Source organism: Miniopterus natalensis, chromosome 1 (assembly GCF_054644295.1).
Source record: "Miniopterus natalensis isolate mMinNat1 chromosome 1, mMinNat1.hap1, whole genome shotgun sequence".
Lineage (NCBI taxonomy): Eukaryota > Metazoa > Chordata > Mammalia > Chiroptera > Miniopteridae > Miniopterus > Miniopterus natalensis.
Genome location: NC_142081.1, coordinates 200,057,675 through 200,077,570, shown reverse-complemented (window position 1 = coordinate 200,077,570; position 19,896 = coordinate 200,057,675). Strand labels below are relative to the sequence as shown.

The window sequence follows — 19,896 nt, the reverse complement described above, 5'->3', positions numbered from 1 at the left end:
CTCGCGGCCCAGCCCAGGGCCCTCCTGGAGCTATTTTGAAAGTGACCCTGGGCTGGGGTGGCCGCGGGCGCGGGAACCATGACAGAAGATGACCGAGGCGGCGCTGGTGGAAGGCCAGGTCAAGCTGCGGGACGGCAGGAAGGTGCGCGCGGGGCGGGCGCGGGGCGGCGTGGGGCGCGGGCGGCCGCTCACCCCCCTGTCCCCGCAGTGGAAGACCAGGTGGCTGGTGCTGCGCAAGCCGTCGCCCGTGGCAGGTGAGCGGGGCGGGCGGGCGCGGGGCGCGGGGACCGGCGCCCCCCCTGGGCCGGGCCGCCCGAGCGGCCAGCGCTCCCGAAATAGCCGGCGGCCCGGGGCTGTAACCGGAGAGCGCTCGGCCGGCTGGGCCTCCTCCTCCCGGACCCTCCCGCGGGCCGGGCGCGGGGCTGGGAGCCCTCCTTGCAGCCCCCAGGTCCTGGGCGGGAACCCCGTTTCCAGAAGGGCAGCTGCGGCCAGAGGGGCTGCGGGGAGGCCCAGGCCCAGGGGGTGCAAATGCAGAAACCTGGGCGGCTGCCCCTTCCCCCGATGAGCGGGGACCCAGAGAACTAGCTCTGCGCCCTGGGGTGCTGAGCGGGGCCCTGGACCCCACGGGTGGGGCCTGGCAAGCGCTGCTGCCCCCCAGCCTTTCCAGCTGCCCAGGCAGAGCAGAGGCCTGGCCGCGGGCAGAAGCAGGGGTGCTTCTGTGCCTGAGGAAAACGGCCCATCTGGTGTGGGGGGCGCAGTCCTTCCAGAGGAGAGCAAGGGGTGCCGGCGCCGGGGAGGGGGGCCGGGAGCCTGAAGGTGGGCATCCTCAGCCAGGGACTCCAGCGCAGTTGGGAGGCCGGGTGCTGGGCGGCCGCAGCTGCTCAGGAGACAGGTGCCCTGGAGCCGGCCCAGGCACCGGGGTCTGTGGATGCGGGGGTGTGGGCCTGCCAGGGAGTCTTCCGGGACGCCGGGGTGGCGGTCACTTCCCGGAGGGGTGTGGGGGTGCCCTCCCTGTTCTCCTGGAGCCCCTCCTCAGCCCCTTCTGCTGAGCCTGCCCGGGCCCCTCGGGCACCTCGGGGTTGCAGTGCAGGAGCCTGCATTTGCCGCGGACACACTCCCTCCCCGCCTGGGCCTCCGCATCCCCTCTGGGGGCCGGGCTCCTGCTTGGTTCACTCACCATCTCAGGCCCGGACCCTGTGCCTGGCGCCCTGTCCTGGGGCACTGCAGGGAGGCCGGGCTGGGGGGACAGCGGGGCCCCGGCAGGCAGGGAATGGAGAGGCCTTGGCCAGGCTGAGGGCAGGGGCAGGGGCACAAAGGCCCACAGTGGCGGCGACCGCGAAGGGCGTTACCAGCTGTGGCTGCAGCAGGGTTGGCTGCGGGCTGGGCGTCGCCTGGCGGGTGCGTGGTGAGCTGGGGCCTGTGCAGACCTCAGGGTGGGGATCCCCCTGGAAGAGCAGCCCCGGGGTTGCCTTTGTCCCCGTCGGGGTGTGATTTGCAGCTGGCGGCGGGTTTCACCGCAGTATCAGAGCTTCCTGAGAGTGGGCTCTGGCCTGGAGGGTGCCCTGGGAGTGTGCGTGGGTCTCCAGCACGGCAGATTCCTCGAGGGTCCCGGGTCCTCCCCACGAGCCCGGGAGCAGCAGGGAGAGCAGTCACCGTGGGAGAGCGCTCCAGAGCCCAAGGAAGGGCTCCCCCAAAGGCGGGGCTGGCTTTGAGGGGACCTGGTGGAGAGGAGAGTGCAGGACACGCTGGCAGGGCCTTGAGGGGGATTAGGGGAGTGGGAGACAGGCTCCGTCCCCTCTGGGCTGCTGTCCACTGTGGAAATCTTACAGCCCGGCCCCCACTGCGCTCCATCCAGCCCCCACCCTGCCCCGAAGACCAGCTCCCTCAGGTGGACTCCTGGGAGGGGAGCAGGTCCGAGGTCTTGAGGACCCCACAGCGAAGACCCCCCAGGCCCTGGGTGAGGCGGAGAGGGGAGCCCGTGAAGGAGAGGAGGTCAAGGGCACCCCTGCCTCCTTGTGGCAGAAGGTCTAGGACTCTTATTTTTAAAAGCTGTTGTTTGTTCCTGAGGGCCCACGGGGACAGTTAAGAGCCACCAGGGGCGTGGCGGGCTCCAAGGGCACCTTGTCACCCCGCACCCTCTCCGACCAGGAGCCCTTCCTAGAGTGAGGTCTAGTCGGGGAAGAGGGAAAGCACCTTTGATAAGAGAAGGGATACATCTTCGCATCGGGCAGCAGGGCTCCAGCTGGTCTGTGTCCCCGGGTCTCAGGCTCTGTCCCAGACAGAGTTCATGTCTGGGTCCCCTCTCTGGTCCCGTCCACATCTGGTGGCCCTGGGCAGCCTCTCTCTTCCTCCACGTTGAGGCTCAAGGTGGTGGGAGGGGCATGGTGTGTGCCCGCAGGAGGGTGCCGCCTGGGGATAGGGCCTCCAGAGGCACTACAGCCCCCCGCACTTGGGGACTCCCTCTTTACCTGTCTTGTGCAGGTCCCCTGGGGGCTTCGTTCGGCCCAGAAAAGCCTCCTGGAGGGACCCTGAGTCCTAGAGCCGGTGGGGCCTCTGGGGCTATTACAGGCAGAGTGCTGACACCAACCCTGCTGCCCCGTGGCCGGCGGCCGAGTCAGCCCCTGCTGCACACTGATGTGGGCATCCGTCTGTGTCCCCCTAGGTCGGCCCTGAGGGCAGGGATGCCCCAGAGCAGCATCACCCCTCTCGGGCAGCCTGCAGGGTTGGGACTTGCCGGGTGAGGGGCTGGGAGCCCAGCTGCTCTTGGCAGCACCTCAGGCACAGGACCCTCCCCATGTGGCTGTCAGCTCTGTGAGGTGGCTGTTTCCCTAGAGGCGAGGGTCCTGGTTGGCGGTGATGGGGAGGGTCCCCCCAGTCTCATCTCCTGGCCTTGGATTGCTGGTGTCCCATAGGAATGGGTGTGATGTCTGCGTCTGGGCAGGGCAGGCAGCCTGTGGACAGGGGTGGGTGGCAGCCAGCCCTTGCAGGAGCCTGGGAATCAGAGCCCCTCAGCTCAGCTCCTAGCTCTGTTCCCGTGGACCCCGCGATCTGGACCAGTGCTCGTCGGGCTCCCATGGTGACCCCTGCCAGGGTGCACAGAGGTGAGTGGGGGGTGGGAGCCGGGCACCCGGAGCTTGCATACTCCCGGATGCCTGTGTGAGCCCACCGGCCCTCCACACGCCCAGGTGCCCACCCCAAGTATGGGTCCTTCCTGAGTCAGCGGGTGAACGGTCCGGGCCTGCGCGTCGGTCGGGCGCCTCCTGGCTGCAGCCTGAGGCACCCGCAGACCGGACTGGTCAGTGGTCCCCCCGCCCCAGCTGCTTAGCGGCTGCCCCTTGCCCCCAGGCCGCCTGCACCACCAGCCGGAGCCCCTCTCCTGAAGACACTGCCTCAAGGTCACTGTGACCTCTTAGGGCTAAATCCAGCTGCTGCTCCTCGCCTCCATCCCGGCTCCTCTGCGCCCACGTGGGTGTGGACCTCCATCTCCAGCCGGCTTCCGCCTCTGGTCCGTGCTGTGGTGTCCCCCCCACAGCCTGGAGGTTCTCCTCTTCCCAGACACCCTCCCACCCCGCGGCTGAAAACGCCTTGCAGTGCTCATGACTCCACGGTTATTTTTACATTCAGCTGCCTGCTGCTCGCCGCCCGCCGTCCTATAGGCCTCTCGGGTTCACGTGTCAGGACAGCACCCCAACCCTGGCCCCTCCCCACCTGGTTCCAGCATCCCTTCCCTCTTCCTTCCCTCGTCCTGCCTCCAAGAGGTCCTGTGAGTTAGGCTCCCCCCGCCCAGGCCAGCAGCACCTGGCTCCTGAACAGCTGCAGGGGGGAGGCCTCCGCTGTCACCAGCATCCCTCCTCCACTCGCAGCCAGGCCAGGCCCCTTCGCTCAGAGCCCTCAGGGCTTCCGGGGGCCTTGGAATGAGGCTCTTGCCTGGCTCTCCAGGCCTACTTGACCTAAACACCTGACCTGGGACCACTCTTCCCCTCCCCCTTCTACTGGCCCAGCCCTCTGGGTCCCTGCCTCTGGGCCTTTGCACTGGCTGTTCCCTCTAGCATGATGCTGTTCCCTGTGGGGCTGCTGGGCCGGCTCCTTACATCACTCGGAAGTTGAAGTCTGTTCTCTGACCCTGGGCTCAGGGGCACCGCCGCTCACTGTCACCAGTGCCTGTCCCTGTCCCCCGAATTACTCTTCCTCAAGGTTTCCCCTCTGTTGTCTGCTTCAGTGTCTGATTTCTGGGCTCTGTCCCCTGGGTTCCTGACTGGAAACCCCCCTTTCCCTGGAGCAGCGTTGCCCTAAACAGCCTCTGCTCCCTCAGAAGGGGTTTTTAAAAATAGGATCCATTTATTGCCCGAAGTGATGGGGAGAGGACAGGGGCTGGAAAAGCTGTGGACACAGGACCCCCTGGGCCCCCTCCCCTCCCCTGCCTCTAACGGAGCCGCCCTGCAGGGGGTGGGCGCTGAGTGGGGGGCGAATGTCAGCTGCTCCAGTGACCGGCTGCCTTGGGTCAGCCCTACCCAGCCTGGCCCTCTCCCTGCTTCATTCATATTTAAAATCAAGGTCAGTGCCTTAGCCACTGGGCTGGTTTCCGGGGGCAAGAGTAACAAATGGCCACACGCTGGGGACTGAAAACCAGACGCTTGTCTCTACAGTCCAGAGTCCTGAGTCAGGTGTCGCAGGGCCCGTTCTCTCGCTGAGTCGCTGGGGGAGACTCCGGGCGGCTCCCGTGGCCCCGGGCTGGTGGCCGCATCTCTCCATGGCCCATTTTCACGTGGCCTCTCCCTACAGGTCTCTCTTCTTCCATCTCTGATAAGGACAGTTCCCTGGGCTTAGGGCCCCCAGCCCCCGATCCAGGGTGAGCTCATTCTGAGATCCTTCAGTCTGTCTGCAAAGACCTTTTTCCAAATAAGGTCATATTTCAGGGTCTGGGGGTCAGGATGTGGAAGGGCCTTTTGGGGGCCCCCATTCAGCCCACTGCAGACAGAGACGGGTGCGGGTGCGGGTGGCTTCTCCTTACAGAGCAGGTGTGAGGGGCCCTTGGGACTCGGCCAGGATCCAGAGGCTGGGGCAGCCCAGGGGTCTCAGGGACACAGGCACACAGGCCCCCAAACCGGGCGTGCAGAGCGGCATCCAGGATGGGGCTGCTCCGCAGCAGGGGGCGTTCGGAAGGCGTGGGGGGCTCTGCGCCAGCGCAGTGGCCGTTGTAGCGACTGGAACCTACACAAGGGGTTGGCAGACCACTGCCCCCAGCCGCCCCCACCCCCTGCTTGAGCCTGTGACTGAGACTTACCGGAACCCGGCCTTTCACTTGCGGTTGTCAGCTGCTTTCACAGTGAGGTAGTTAATCCTCACAGGAAGGTTTGCTAGCTCTGCCCTTGGCTGTATTACTGGGAGCGTAACTCGTAGAGCCAAGGAGGTGACAGTTACGCTCTGCCATGCCGGGCAGGTGATGCCTAAAGCAATGGCTTTTCCTTTGATGGCCCCCCCACCCTCTTTTGTGCCAGGCTCTGGGGCTGTCCCTGTGCAGAGTGGAAGTGGGCCGCCCCCCGCCTTCAAGAGTTCACCTTTGGGTGGGAGGGGGGACAGCAAGTTGACAGGGACAGACAGCCCGGCAGGACACCTGACCCGAGGGATGCGGAGCCTGCTGCGGGAGGGGGCGCGGGCGGTGGGGGGTGGGGGCGGCTGTCCTCACGCCCACTCCCCTGCAGCTCCGCGCCCCAGGGCTTCTCTTCACCCCACACGGCGTCTTCACCTCGAGTCCTTTACTGCTGACCTCTCTGTGACCACCGCCTGCCCTCAAATTCTTCCTTCTCGGGCCTCTGGTGACACCTCTGGGGGACATCTTCATATGACACGGGCCCTCTGCCCGCGTGACTGACCTCTCCCCAGGCCAGGCCAGGCTGCCTCTTCTGGGCCCCCCAGGGAGAGAAGGTGCTGGAGCCCTCGGGTGGGCAGGCGGGTTTCTGTGGGTGCTGAGTTCTTTTCTTTTTCTTTCTCAAAATGGGAACATCTTCGCTTTTCCCCGATATAAAGATTTTAACACAACGGGCATGTTATCAAATAGGAGGTGAGGCCCCTTGCATCTCCCCCCCGAGTGTGTCAACGTGGGTTTGCTGGACACAGTCGCCTGCTGTCTCACCGCAGAGGCCAGCAGCTGGGATGGGGGTCTGGAGGGACAGTGGCCTCCAGGGGCTCAGGCCCCCTCACCCTGAGGCTGGGACGGAGGCTACAGGGGGGGCCCGGCAGGAGCAAACCAGCTCCGAGGCTGGTTCCCACAGGTGCAGGGTCAGCGTCGTGGTCACTTGGGGTTGGCTCTGAAGGATCCAAGGGGCAGTGTCCCTGCCCTGCTCTCCCGGGACCTGCATACCGAGGGGACCCATGTTTTGTGTTTTCCTGCAGGATTCGGGGTGTCCCACACATAAATGTGTGTTGATGTTACCTTAGGCCCCCAAACACTGGGCCTGCACCAAAGACTGCGCCCTGGGGGTGGGGGTGGGGGGGGTGGAGGCACATGGTGGAGGTGCCCCCGAATTTGGAACTTACCCCACCCCTCACCCTGCTAAGCGGCTGCCTGCTTTGCCATTGGGGTGACAGGGACGCAACCACGATGTTGAACTTGAGGACAGGGACCGAGTCACCAGACTCAGGCATGTCCCCTGCAGCCGGGGAAGAGACGGGCTCGTGTGAGGTCTACAGTGGGACCCAAGGCCCCCTGGCATTGCCCTCTCTCCGGGGCTGGAAGCCAGAGATCCAGGAGGGGAGGGTGTGGTGTGAGCAGGAAGGGGCACAGGCAGGGCCGAGGGCGGCCCAGGCCCTGGGCAGGCTCTGTGCCATCCCCCAAGCCACCCAGCGCGCCCCTGCAGTCCCTGCAGCCCTGAGAAGGGTCCCGGGGGCTGCAGGTCTGGGGATGCTCCGGGCTGGGGCCAGGGCTCGGTCTTGGTGTTCGGGGCCCTCTGCCCTGTGGGCCACGTGGGCTGGGGTGACGTTCTGTATTCGAGGAAACGGAAGCTCAGAGTGGCTGGGTGGCCTGTTCAGGGTCACCCCTCCAGCCAGGGCCCGCTGGGGCCTCGGGGGCGGCGGCTGCCCCGGCTGGCGCCCCTGACGGCCCTGGGCCTCTGTCCCCGCGCAGACTGCCTGCTGATGCTGGCCTACAAGGACCGGGCGGAGCGAGCCAAGGGCCTGCGGGAGCGCAGCAGCCTCATGCTGGAGGACATCTGCGGCCTGGAGCCCGGGCTGCCCTACGAGGGCCTGGCCCACACGCTGGCCATCGTCTGCCTGTCGCAGGCCGTCATGCTGGGCTTCGACAGCCGGGAGGCCATGTGCGCCTGGGACGCCCGGATCCGCTATGCGCTCGGCGAGGGTGAGTGATGCGGGACACGGGCCCGGGGCGCCAGACTCCATCCCGAGTGTGCCGGGCCTCACCCGCGGCCACGGAAGCCGCGCCTTGTGGAGCAGGAGTGTCTCAGGGCCCGCAGTCTAGGGGCCCGAGGTCCGGGTCAAGGCCAGGGTGGGGGAGCAGGCGGGGCCGCTGAGGCCTCCTCGCAGCCTAGCTTGACCCTGTGAGTTAGAACGAGGGCCTTGAACCCAAGCGGGTGGCTGTCAGGGCAGCATGACCTTCCACAGTGCTCCCTAACCTGGCCACTCGAACCCAGAGCCAGGACAGCGCGCAGATGTGAGGGGCTGGGGCCGGGAGGCGAGGAGGGGACGCAGGCTCGCTCCCCTGCCCCCAGTCCAGCTGGGCACCGCACCCCGCCCTCCAGGAGCCCCGGACCAGCCCGGGCAGGGTGCCGGGGAGAAGGGACGCTCTCCTGCTGGGGTCTCGCCAGCTGCCCTGGCTCGGGCACGGCTCCCCTTTCTCTTATGGGCTGGGCAGGCGCCTTAGTAGAAACCAAGACAAGGACACTGGGACTCGCGGTGGGGCTCCGAGGAGGACGGGGGCGTTGGAGACGAGACGGTGGCCAAGGCATTCTGGCTGCCATCCTCTCTGGGGACCCGTTGCCCCAGGTGTGCACCCCTTTCCTAGGTGGGACGATCTGGGGACACAGCTCACAACCACTGCCTCGTACAGGCTTCAGGGGCCAGGGGCCAGGGGCCAGGCTGCGATGAGGAGGGGATGTCGTGGAGCAAGCTGGCCGTACCCAGCACCAGGGAGACCCCGAATGGGGAGGGGAGGGGTCTCTGCAGTTTGCTGGGTGTCCCCGTAGCCAGGCCAGCTGTGAGGCAGGCCCCGGACACTCCGCAGACTCCCCGAGCCTCAGTCTCCCTGCCTGTGATTGGGGCCACAAGGCTGCAGGGGCTGCTCCCTGAGGGGAGGTGCTCTGTGATCCGACCCCGCGCAGGGTGCCACCTGCGGCCTCAGCGAGGAGCTGTCCCCGGAGCTCGCTGGGGCCGCCTGCGGCTGTGGGGTGGGCAGGGATGCTCAGGGCAGCCCCTCCAAGGGCTTGCCCACCCTCGGAGGATGGGAGAGGTCAGGGCAGCCACAGCGGCTGGCGCTGCCCCTCTGTGCCCTGCCCTCCTGCCCCCCCCAGTGATGCCCTCTCGCCCTGCCCGACCCTCAGTGCACAGGTTCCACGTGACAGTGGCTCCGGGCACCAAGCTGGAGAGCGGCCCCGCCACTCTCCACCTCTGCAACGATGTCCTCGTTGTGGCCAGGGACGTCCCCCCCGCTGTCGCTGGGCAGTGGAAGCTGTCTGACCTCCGGCGCTACGGGGCCGTGCCAAACGGATTCATCTTCGAAGGCGGGACCAGGTGTGGGTACTGTAAGTATGCAGGTGGGGACCCTGGGCGCAGGCGCCCCTGTGCCCCGCCGCCTTGACCCGGCTGACACGCCGTTTAGCTGGCGTCTGGGGAGCCCGTGGGTGATGTCTCTCAAAACGGGTGCTCAGCGCTGAGCCCAGACCCTGGGCTCCCCCCTCTGGGGAGGGGGCTCCAGTGTAGGGACAGGGAGGGAAGGGACCCACGCACGAGGCCGTGCAGGAGGCGCCAGGACCTCCGAGGGAGGCCTTCAGGTCAAGTTCATGCCCCTGCGCTGGAGCCACCAAGCGTCAGGGCCGCTCAGATTTAATGAAAAGACAGTAAATCGGTGTGTGGAGGGTGTGGGGAAACACACTGTGGGCCGAGGCTCCTGTGGGCGCCCCCACCCCGGGCAGGGAGGGGGGGCTGCCCCCGCCCCAGAGGAAGGCCAGCGCCAGGCCCCGCTCTGAGGGCAGGTCTGAGAGGAGTTGAGCTCGAGAGGCCGCGAGGCTGGCAGCTGGTGGAGCTGAGCTCGAGCTTGGGGCAGTGCCCGGGCCCTTGCTCGGGACTTTGCCAGGCCCTGGTGCTGGGCTGGGAAGACGGGAGCCTGTGTAGGTGCTGGGGAGGGGCACAGGCTCCAGTCTGGGGGCCGCGGGAGGCTCTCAGGAGGTGCGTGGAGTGGGGCTTCTGCAGGGTGCACAGGAGTGAGCCCAGGCGTCGAAGGGGAGGGTGGGGTTGGAGGGGAGAGGGTGCTCCCAGACCCGTGACAAGCAAGGATGAGTGAGCCACGCGGCGTGTGCAGGAGCCCAGTTAGGTAGGGGGGGCGGAGGCAAGGCTGGGGAAGGAGGAAGCCGTGCAGGGTATGAAAAGCCCAGTAAACGGGGCCAGAGTTTGTGCTGTTCCCAGAGTAGCAGGGAGCCATTGAAGACTCTTGAGCAGGAGAGGGCCACCAACACGTCTGTGTTTAAGATGATAACTTTGGCCCTGGGGTGCAGATGGGATTGAGGCAGGGGCCGTGAGAAGGTTCTGGATGTGAGAAGGTCCAGCTGAGAGGGGGCCGAGCTCCTAGCAGCTCTGTGGGTCGGAAGGGCCTGTGGATTCCAGGTCCATTAACAAGGTGGTGATTGAAAGGGGGGCAAGAGAGGGGCACTGTGGGGTGGGCGGGGAGGAGGGGAGAGGCGAGGATCCCTGGGCTGGGGGTGCAGACCTGAAGCCTCTCCCCAGTGCCAGCCCGTCTAGTACTGTGACCCTGGGGCAGCCTGAGCCACGGCCTATCTCCCTTCCACTTGGCAGCAGATGGAGGGACATCGATGAATTGTGGTCAGAGGACAGGGACCGGTTCAGGTTCATAGGAGCAGCTCAAGGCTCCCTGGGTCTGAGACCACTTGTCACAGCTGAAGTTTCCCTCTGAGGGTGGGCGTGGGGCCAGGAGTCTGTCTTCCTGTGGCAGCCACTGTGGCGTTGGCGTACCAGGCTGATTCCGGGCGTGAGTGTCCAGGGGGATGACCCGAGACCAAGGTTGCACAGGGGCACCCAGCCAGGGACGGGACACGCCACCCACCCTGCAGCGGCCCCACGTTCCTGGGGCTCTGGGTGCTGGCCTCTCGGTCCTCACGCCAGTCCTATGAGGTGTGTGCATCACCCCCATTTTACAGATGAGGAAACTGAGGCACAGAGCCGTCCAGACTTGCCTGCCCGAGCGTGGTGGAGCTGGGGCTGCCCGGTGGCCGCACAGGTGGAGGGGGTGGGACCGGCCGAGGTGGTGTGTGCTCAGCCTGGCTCCCAGCAGCCTCTGGGGCAGCTGCTCAGGTTTCCTCCCAGGCAGAGGCAGCCCCAGGGTGGGGCACCCTGTCCCCTGCACTGTGGCCTCGTGAGGGACCATCTGGAGGTGAGGACATGGGAGCCTCACCCCAGATCTCCAAATTGGAGGAATTCAGTCCTGGGGATAAAGTCCCATTCACCCCAGGACCTCAGTGACAGTGCGTGACTATCTGCAAATTCCTCGGACCTCGGCCACGCCCACTAATCTCTCTGAGCCTCAGTTTCCTCTTCTGCGCCCTGGCAGGCTCAAGCTCCCTGCCCAGTCCAGCCTCCTGGGAGACAGGAAAGCCTCAGCCCTCAGGCTGCTCCCCCTTCCAGCATCTTCTATGGGTTGGGAGCCACCCCACCCTGGGGAGCCTGTGGGCAGCGCCGGGCACAAGCCCAGGGAGGGTCAGTGAGGGGCCAGCGAGGGGTCAGTGAGCCATGTCCTGGGCGGCCTGGTGACAGGGCTCAGGCAGTCCAGCCCTCCGAGGGGTGTGTCCTCTCCCAGGGCGCCCCTGCGGCGGCTTGGCGGGCGCGGGGTCTGTGGCCGTGTCCCCAGGCCTCGCCAGCCGCATCTTCAGGAGCTGACGCTGGGCAGACGCCCCGGTGGAATGCCGCCGGCTCCTCTCCCCTCATAATGTGTTTTTTTATAGTCAGGGGACTGATTGTGCCCTGGCGGCTGCCAGCTGACTGTGAGCTCGGGATTAGAGGCCTGGCCTCTGTGGGAGCCGTGGGCGGGGCGCGGCTGGCTGGGGGGGGCTGAGGCGGCCCAGTGCTCTGCCCAGCGCCCTGGCGGGGAGCCCCCTGCGCACCTCGCGTGTCCCTAGTGGGCGTCCGGCTTGAGCCCACTTCTTGGCCCCTCTCCGGGCCTCAGTCTCCTCATCTCTGCAGCAGCAGGTCACCAGTTGGGGGCATTGCAAGGGTGAAGCTCCAGCAGCAGAGAGCACTGCACCCCCTTGTGCCTGGGGGCCCGGGAGGGGCGTTGCCAGGGGTGAGGCTGGAGGAGCTCAGGATGGCGGCAGAGGCCTTAGCCCGGGCTTACCGTCCCCCCTCGTGGCCCGCAGTGGCGCCCAGGGAATTTCCCCTCGGGAGCGAGTGCCTTTCTTTGGGCAACGGACAGAGGGCAAGAGCCCCAGGCATTCTTGTGCGGTGAGGCCACCCTGCCTGCCAGCCCCACGTGACCCGGCGCCCCATTCACTCCTGGTGAGGGATTTCATTCACCCGGCGGGGCTGCGGCCCAGCGGGAGGGCGGGTGGGTGTCCTGCTGACTCACCCGGCCTGCCCTCTGCTCTGGCACCACCTTGGGGTGGCAGGCTCCAGGCTCCCCTCTGCCCCAGGTGCTCCCCTCTGCCCGAGCGAGCCCCCGGGTCTGGGATCCCACACCAGGCCTTCACTGCGCTGGGAGGGAGCCCCACAGGCAAGACAACCTGCACCTTTACACCTTGGGCTCCAGTTTCCCACCCAAAAATGCCAGGGGAGGGGGCGCTGTGAGGTGGGCCAGGATGCTGGCCAGCCCAGCATGGTGGCCGCTTCTTCGCGGAGCAGGTGCCCCTTCCCGAGGTCTACCTGCACCCTAATTTAACACACACTACAGCCCTGGGTAAGGAAACCAGCTGTGGGGTCCCCAAGGTGGCTAAGGTCTCACAGCCACCCTCCTGGGGTGTGACCCCTGCTCTGGGCAGCCCTGCTCCCCAACTCTCAAGTGAACTTGGAGATGTGAGGGGGCTGCTGGGCTCTCCTGGGCCTCCAGGACCCCTTCCTGTCTCCTCCTGGGGCCACCGGCCTCTAGAAGCCCCTAGCTCCTCACCCTGGCTCTAGAGATGGGAGGTGGCCGACAGGGGAGGCCTGGGGCCAGCAGGGTGGACTCCCTCTCCCACGGCATCCCTGCCACGCAGGAGTTGGTCCGGCCCACTAGGGATCCTGACAGGTGGTCTCCTGGCTTTGCTCGGGTTTCCCTCCTTCCAGACCCCTCGCCCTTGAACCCGCTGCGCAGGGGTCCCCCATCATCACTCCCCCCCCAGTGCTCGGGCCAGGCTGATGGGTCTGTCCCCTGCAGGGGCCGGAGTCTTTTTCCTGTCCTCAGCAGAGGGCGAGCAAATCAGCTTCCTGTTCGACTGCATCGTCCGAGGCATCTCCCCGACCAAGGGCCCCTTCGGGCTTCGGCCGGTTCTCCCAGGTGTGTGGGGGCAGGTGGCCTGGCGGGAGGGTCCCTGGGCCTCTGCCCGCTGCCCACACGCAGCTGAGAAGATGGGCTGGGGCCGCACTGGCTGCACTGCTGGGGTCCTGGGGCTCAGGTCTTCCTCCTGGGCCTGAGCCATTGGGACACTGCGGACCTTTGTGCCAACCAGAGTGGTCAGCCAGGCAGGTCAGCCAGACCTGGACGGGCTTCTGGAGACCGTCTGAGCAGCCCTGGGCCCAGACAGGGGTGGGGTGTGTGCCTGGGGTCGCAGGGTGTGGGCAGGAGGCTGCGGGGGCGCGCCTCGTCCCTGGCCGCTTCCCTGGCGGGGGCCCAGCGCCCTAGTCCCGAGCCTCGGCCCGGGCGGCAGGCAGCGCCCTCTGCTGGCGCTGCCCCGTCTCGCAGCCCAGGCGCGCTGCGGGCAGCGGGCTCCCGGGGGCTCGCCCGTGGCCCTGCTTTGCCCCCGGGGCTGCGCCGGGGCGCGCGGGGCCCTGACGGTGCTGGGCTCCCCTTGACGCCCGGGCAGCCCGGGGCGTGGCCGCGGCCCTGATTCCCGTCTCTGCAGACCCCAGCCCCGGGGGCCCCGCCGCGGCGGAGGAGCGCGTGGCGCAGGAGGCCCTGGAAGCGCTGCAGCTGGAGAAGCGGCTCAGCCTCCTGTCCCACTGCGGCCGGCCGGGCAGCGGAGGTAGGGCCACCTCTGGGCGGCGGGGAAGGGGCAGAGGGCGGGCCCTGGGCCGGCCTCCCTCCCTCCCTCCCTCGGGTGCATCTCCTGCTCCCTGACTCTCGGGGCCCCAGGGCACCGAGGGGAGCCCGGGGCAGCCGCCAGGGCGGCGAGGCGCGGCCCCTGCGCCTGGTTCCACCACCTGTGCCCAGGCCCGCGGGCTCAGGGTGCCCGCTGAGTGTTGGCTCCTGACCGGGTTTGGGGGGGCGGGGAGCGGGGCCGGGAGATGTCCCGGTGGGAGCGCCCTCCCCGCCCCCCCAAGCCCTCGGGGTCCCCGCCGCGGCCTCAGCGCCCCCTCTCGTCCCAGGGGATGACCGCAGCCTGTCCAGCTCCTCGTCGGAGGCCAGCCACTCGGACGTCAGCGCCGGCAGCCGGCTGGCCGCGTGGCCGGAGCAGTCCGAGTCCTCCGGCAGCGCGTCGCAGGAGGGGCCCGGGCCGGCGGGGGCGCAGGCCCCCGGGGAGGCCGCGCCGGGCGCCTCGAGGCCGCCCCCCAGGCCGCTGAGGCCGCGGCAGCTGCAGGAGGTGGGCCGGCAGAGCTCCTCGGACAGCGGCATCGCCACCGGCAGCCACTCGTCCTGCTCGGGCAGCGTCTCGTCCTGCGCCGGGAGCAGCCTGGACGTGCGGCGCGCGGGCGACGAGTTCGGCTCGCTGCTCAGCCTGCCGGCGGCGGCGGGGGCGCCCGAGCCCGGGCCCTGCGCCTGCCCGCCCCGGACGGCGGAGTACCAAGTGCCCGGCGCCCCGCGGCCGCACTACGACACGCCCCGCGGCCTGCGCCAGGCCCCCCGGGACCGGACCGCGGCCGCGCAGGGCGGCCCCGACCACGGCGCAGCCGGGGACCCGGGCGGCCAGACGCCCCCGGGGTGTCCCTCCGGCTGGCTGGGCGCGAGGCGGCGGGGACAGGAGACGGAGACCGCGGGCGGCGAGGCGGCGCTGCCCGGCCCGGCCCCCCGCGAGCCCTGGGAAGCGGGCGGCCCGCGCGCGGGGCCCCCTCCGGCTTTCTTTGCCCCGTGTCCGGTCTGTGGAGGACTCAAGGTAAACCCCCCTCCCTGAGGGCAGGCACGGCCCCCTGGACGGGAGACGGGGGGCGCCGCCTCCGCAGAGGGCGACTTTTGCCCTCTGGCGGCCCCGGCAACTGCGTTCGGTGGGGAGGGCGCGGCGGGGCAGCCACCCCCGGGCAGCGCTCCCGGGGGCCGGGCCTGCGGGGAGGGTGCTGCGGCCGCGAGGACCCGCAGGACTCGGGGAGGCCGGGCTGGCGCGCGGCTGGAAGCGCCGCCCCCAAAGCGCAGCAGGCGGGGGGCGCGCGCGGAGGGACCAGCTGCCCCCCGGGACCGGCGCCGGGCGCGCGGCGCTGCGCTCGAGGGGCCTCCCGCCGGGCCTGGGGCGCTCGGGGCCCGGGGCCCGCCCCACCCCGCCCGCCGCCTGCCCCCGGGGCCCCTCCCGCCGCGCCCCACGCGCCCGCCGGGAGTGAAATCCCTCCGCCGAGTCCCGGCCCCTGCGCGCGCTGGGTGCGGGACGAGCTTTACGTTTCTGACCCCGCCTCCTCCCCGAGCCCGCGCCCACGGTGGCCTGTCCTATGGGGAGGAAACTGAGGCTCAGGAGGCCCAGGGACTTGTGGGGGACCGCCCCCAGCTCGCTCCGCAGCCACCCTTTCCTGGACCTGGAGGATGGGGGCTGGGCGGGAGCCGGGCCGGCCTTCCCTGCGGCCTGGGGAGGCCCCGCTGCAAAGGGCGGGGGGGGGGGGTTCGGCCGCAGCGCGCGCGGGGCTCCGGCCCGTCCCTCGCGTCCGGAGCCCCAGGCCCCGCGGGCCGCGCCCGCCTGCATGGGGTGCAGCTCGGCTGGGTTGTGCGTGCGCCGCGGCCGGTGCGTGGATTCTGGACTCCGCGCGGCGCGTCTGGCTCTGGAACCAGCCCCGGGCGGCGGCTCGCGTCCCGCTCGCGCTCCGCGCCCTCGCTGCTGGCTGAAGACGTCCGTTGCTCTTTTACATTTTTAAAACCTGACAGTTTGTAATAAATTCTTAGACTGGAAATAAAACGTACTTTTCTTACCGTCTTGTCCTTTCCGTTTGGCCGGCACCCCCCGCCCCCGCCCCAGCCCCCCGCAGGGGTCGGACTCAAATCCCGCCAAGGTCTCGAGGCCGCGCCTGTCTAGCAGCCTTAAGCCCACGGGGCTCCGGTGTGTGCGCACGTGCATTGCTGTGTGTTATGTGTGCATTCATTTGCATGTATGTGTACTGTGTACGTGATATGTGCGATGCACATCTATATGCATGTATTGCTGTGTGCATGGTGTGTGCAACGTGTCCATGTGCATGCAGCATGCACGTTGCATGTGTTTGTGCATGTGTGTGGCCTGTATGATGTGTGTGCACACGTGTGTTCTCTGCGTGTTCACTGGAGACCGCAGTGAGGTCCTCAGTGGCCCCTGGGGCTCAGGCAGGTGGCTGCCTGTGTCCAGGTGAAGTGGGCACTCGCTTTCTGGGCCAGTGAGGGTGCTGGCTTGGAGCCTGGCCGCCCCCTCATTCCGTCTCCCACACATGGGTGGCGGAGCTCCAGGGACACCATCACCGTCTCCCCTGCATGTCCTGGGGGCATGCCCTGTCCTGTGGAGAGGGGAGTTGGGGGGCCCTGCAGCCCTGCGGGTGGGAAAGGCAGGCTTCGGCAGCTGAGCTGGGCCCACCTGCTGGCGGGGTGGCCCCAGCAAGTCACTCCACCTGCCTGAGCCTCAGTTTCCTCCTCCATAGACGGGACCACGGTCCCAGCCTCCCCGGGCATGGGGGTGCAGGGTGTGGGGCGTAATGAGATAACATGAGTACTGCTCACAGAGGCCTGTTAGCGGAGTTGTCATTATATACGTGGCATTATCATCACCCCCGAGGGACCCCCACCAGCCTTGGTGCAAAAAGACAGGGCTGTGAGTGCTGCTGCCCGCTAGCGGGGTGGCCTTGGAGGGCTGGGCTCAGTCCCACCAGCTCTCACGAGTCCTCTGCCCATGGGTTCCTTGCCCACAGATGGCAGGGGTGGGGCAGGCTTCCCTCTAACCAGAGTAGACTGAGGCCCCAGCGGTTGAGCAACTTCCCCCCCCATCCCCAGGAAGCCAGGGAGGGTGGTGCTGTGCCCTGCCACGCGTGGGCGTCCTGGCTGTGGCCTCTCCTCTCTCTGACCGAGGCGGATGGCTGGGACCTGAGGGAAGGGCCATCTGGGGGGTGAGGTGGGAGAGGCGGGCCTTGGGCTGCCCGGGTAGGGACTGGGCAGGGTTGGGGCCAGGTGGCCAGGCCTTCCAGCATCAGTTCTTGGCTGGAGGAGGCACCCAAGGACCTGGTGGGTGGGGACTGGGCTGCTGGCCTCAAGTCCTCACCCAGAGGGAGGGACCCTTCATGGGAGTGGACACTGACCGCCGTGGCCCTTTGGGGGCTCCTGGGGGACATGCGTCTCCCGACTTAGGAGGAGGAGGGCCGGGTCCCTACAGTGAGTGTGCCTCAGGCTTCTGATCCCAGCATGGCCTGGAGTGGGGTGGGGTGGGGTGGAGGCATGGGGGCTGCCAGGACAGCCTTTTACCCCGAGGATGTCACACGAGGCACCTTCCTTCCTCCGTCCCATTCTTAGTGTGAGCTCAGGGCCCCTTGCTCCTGCTTCCTCCCCAGGGCAGGTGGGTGGGTGGAGTGATGGCTTCTCAGGTGTCCCAGAGCTTCCTGGGAGCGTCTGGGCAGCCAGAGGGGGCCGACGCTCCTCAGAGTCCTCCAGTCCTCATCTCTCAGGCCCCGCCTGTCCCTCACCTGGTCCTTCCCCCAGAGAGGGACACATTGCGGCTCATTTTCAGGGCACCTGTTGTGTCCCGCCCACACCCAGTGCTGGGTGTGATGCTGCACCTGCAGGATTGGCCCCTGAAGCAGGTGCCATCTGTGGGGGGCTCCAAGGGCAGGTGGGGCCGAGAATTGGGGTCGGGAGGCCCCTGTGTGAGTTACGGGGGGCAGTGACCTGTAACCCTGGGTGTTGGAGGTGAGGTGCACCCTGGCCAAGGTCCCAGCATGCATGGGGCTCCTTTACACCGGTGACAGGTGAGAGTGGCCGGTGCTCAGGAGCCTGGCCCAGGACCAGGGTGGGTGCTGTGTCCTGAGATGGCAGCACCTTCACCCTCCTGGAAAGCAAGTCTGTCTTCCGCACCCCCGCCAGCCCCCAGCTCCCGCCACAAGACCCCACTGCCCAGCTGCCCTCCCCAGAACCCTGTCGGTCACCTGCCCTCCCCTGTGGGGGGCCGGTTCCTACAGGGTTTGGGATACAGAGGCCCTGCAGGCAGTGAATGTGCCAGCCATGGGCCACTGTCCCTCCCTCCTTCCTGGTCAGAGTCCTCAGCTCTGAGGCCATCAGAGGCCCTTTCTCCTCTGGCTCTGAGCCTGGAAGAGGCACCTGGACCAGGCCCCTCTGCAGCCTACGGCCGGGGGTGCAGGCCACAGCCTCGCATCTCCCGGCGGCAGCCGGTGACAAGGCTGCGAGCCAGAAAAACCGCTCAGAGCACAGGCCCGGCCAGAGTTGGCCTCGCCCCAGACCAGGTCCTGTGGGCGGCAGGGTTCAGGGACAGGCGGGAGTCCTGTGGCACACGGTGAGGGGCCCAGGCTAGTCTCCGCTGTGGGTGGCCTGGTCCCTGTCCTGTGTCACTCCTGGGGTCGGCGTCTCGGCTCAGCCCGGCGCAGGGTGTGGGAGCCGGGTGGACGGCTGACCGAGCTCTCTCTGGTCTAGGGAGCAGCTGCCTCAGCCCCTGGGCTCCCGACGCATCCAGGTAGGCTCGGCTTTGGAACCAGCTCCTGCACAGCCTCGGGACAAGGGGGCGGTGTCACCGTGGCCACAGCGATGGCCCAGCCGGGAAACCTGACCCATGGAGGGCGGCAGGCAGTGGGCGGTGCTGCTGTGGGACCTGAGGCAGGAGTGGAGGGGCTGCTGGGGAGTGGCAGGGTGGGACCTGTACCTGGTCCCCCGTGGTCGGGCCCTGCCCCAGCCTGGGGAGAAAAGGGGGTCAGTGTGCACTGGCAGCCTGCTACATGGGGGCCTGCCCTGAACCCCACCGGGGCAGTTTCTAGGATGGAGGAGGGGACTTGAAGTGCCCAGGGCCATCCTGAAGGAGGTGTCACTGTGGACGGAAGTGTGGGCCTGTGCTTGGGGCGGGGTCCCTGGAACCTGGTGCAGGCAGGATCACCCAGGACAGCCGAGGGGAAGGACTGGGGCGTGGACAGGGTGGGGTGTCCTGCCTGCCAGGAGCAGGGCGCTGGGGACCTGAGGAGGAAGTGGCCAGGAGGGGTGGTTGGGGGTGGGGGGACAAGGGTGGAGAGTGGGTCACATAATGGGGGGCCAAAGACAGAAAGGTGTGGTCACTGGATTTCGGTGGGCCCAGGGGCCCGCGCCCTGCAGCAGGCAGGGGTGTGCACTGGGTGGGGGTGGGGACACCCTTTCCAGAAGCTCAGTGGTGAAGGGTCAGGGAGAGACATGGGTGGGGTCTCAGGATGGACAAATCGAGGAGGCCCTCCCAGGCCCTGCAGAAGTGGAAAGTGGGGGATTTGAGGGCGCTGGGGGGAAGCTCTTTGCTATAAACTCTTGGGGGTCCATTCAGCTCTCAGCCACCCCCTGGGGACACTCAGCCCCTCTCCTTGCAGGAGCCCTGGGGCCTGAGGGGCCCTGCATTGAGGCGACCACCTACATGAACGTCCCTGCCAGCCCCTCCTCCAAGAAGCAGCTGTACTACCTGGGCCTGGAGCTCCCAGAGGCCCGTGCAGGAGTCCAAGGTGGGTCCCCACACAGCTGATGGGAGTGGGGGCCGCCAGCCCAGGGGCCCTTGGGTGGCCTTAGCCCCCCGGCACCTCAGCCCTCAGGCGGGGCTCTTCCAGCCACCCTGTCCTTCCTCCTGCTGAGCTGTGTCCCCACTCAGGCCCCACCTCAGGTCCTGCTGGGTGGATGGGGTGGGTAGAACCTCCAGCCCCAGCACCCTGTCCCGAAGGAGTGGGCGTCCTGGGGCACCTGGGCCAGCTCACCTGGGCTGCTTGCAGGGGCCAGCGCCTCGCACTACGCACAGATCGACCTCGAGGCCACGGCGGCGGCCCACAGGGTGGGGGCCCAGCACGCACAGGCCCGGGAGGAGCGGCTGGCGGAGCTGGAGCCCAGGAGGAAGGGGGCCCCTCGCTGAGCGGCCCGCAGCACCCACGCTGGACAGCACCGTGGCTGAGCGGTGGGGACAGTGAGCCCAGAAGTCAGCCTCCCGCTCATCACCTGTGCTGTGTCCCTGGAGGTCTGGGCTCTGTTGTGGCCTGCTGTCCGCAGGGTGGGCCTGGCTGGCCCCCGGTGCCCAGAGCTGCCCCTGCCTTTGGTCTTAACAAGACCCTCTGGACCTCAAGCAGGGAGGCTGCTTCCAATGGTCACCTGAGGCAGCCCGTGGCCCTGGGATGCAAACTGCACGTCCTTCCCTGAGATGGCGGCCTCCCAATTGA

At 68.0% G+C, this 19,896-nt stretch overlaps 1 protein-coding gene across 3 annotated transcripts; it reads left to right on the top strand.

Moving 5' to 3' along the window:
* The first annotated feature begins 88 nt into the window (after nt 1-88).
* On the top strand, nt 89-19,595 carry DOK7 (docking protein 7). Of its 3 annotated transcripts, none has more exons than XM_087817154.1 (10): nt 89-142; nt 209-254; nt 7,124-7,354; nt 8,553-8,753; nt 12,587-12,706; nt 13,272-13,391; nt 13,735-14,459; nt 18,161-18,200; nt 19,069-19,197; nt 19,459-19,595. In XM_087817154.1, exons 1-10 carry the CDS (start codon nt 89-91, stop codon nt 19,593-19,595), a joined length of 1,803 nt encoding a protein of 600 aa, XP_087673280.1. The 3 variants fall into 3 exon arrangements, with proteins under 3 accessions (XP_087673280.1, XP_087673278.1, XP_087673284.1); XM_087817152.1 differs by having other exon boundaries at nt 18,161-18,209; nt 19,054-19,197; XM_087817158.1 differs by lacking the exons at nt 18,161-18,200; nt 19,069-19,197; nt 19,459-19,595 and having other exon boundaries at nt 89-118; nt 13,735-14,569.
* The last annotated feature ends 301 nt before the right edge of the window (nt 19,596-19,896 follow it).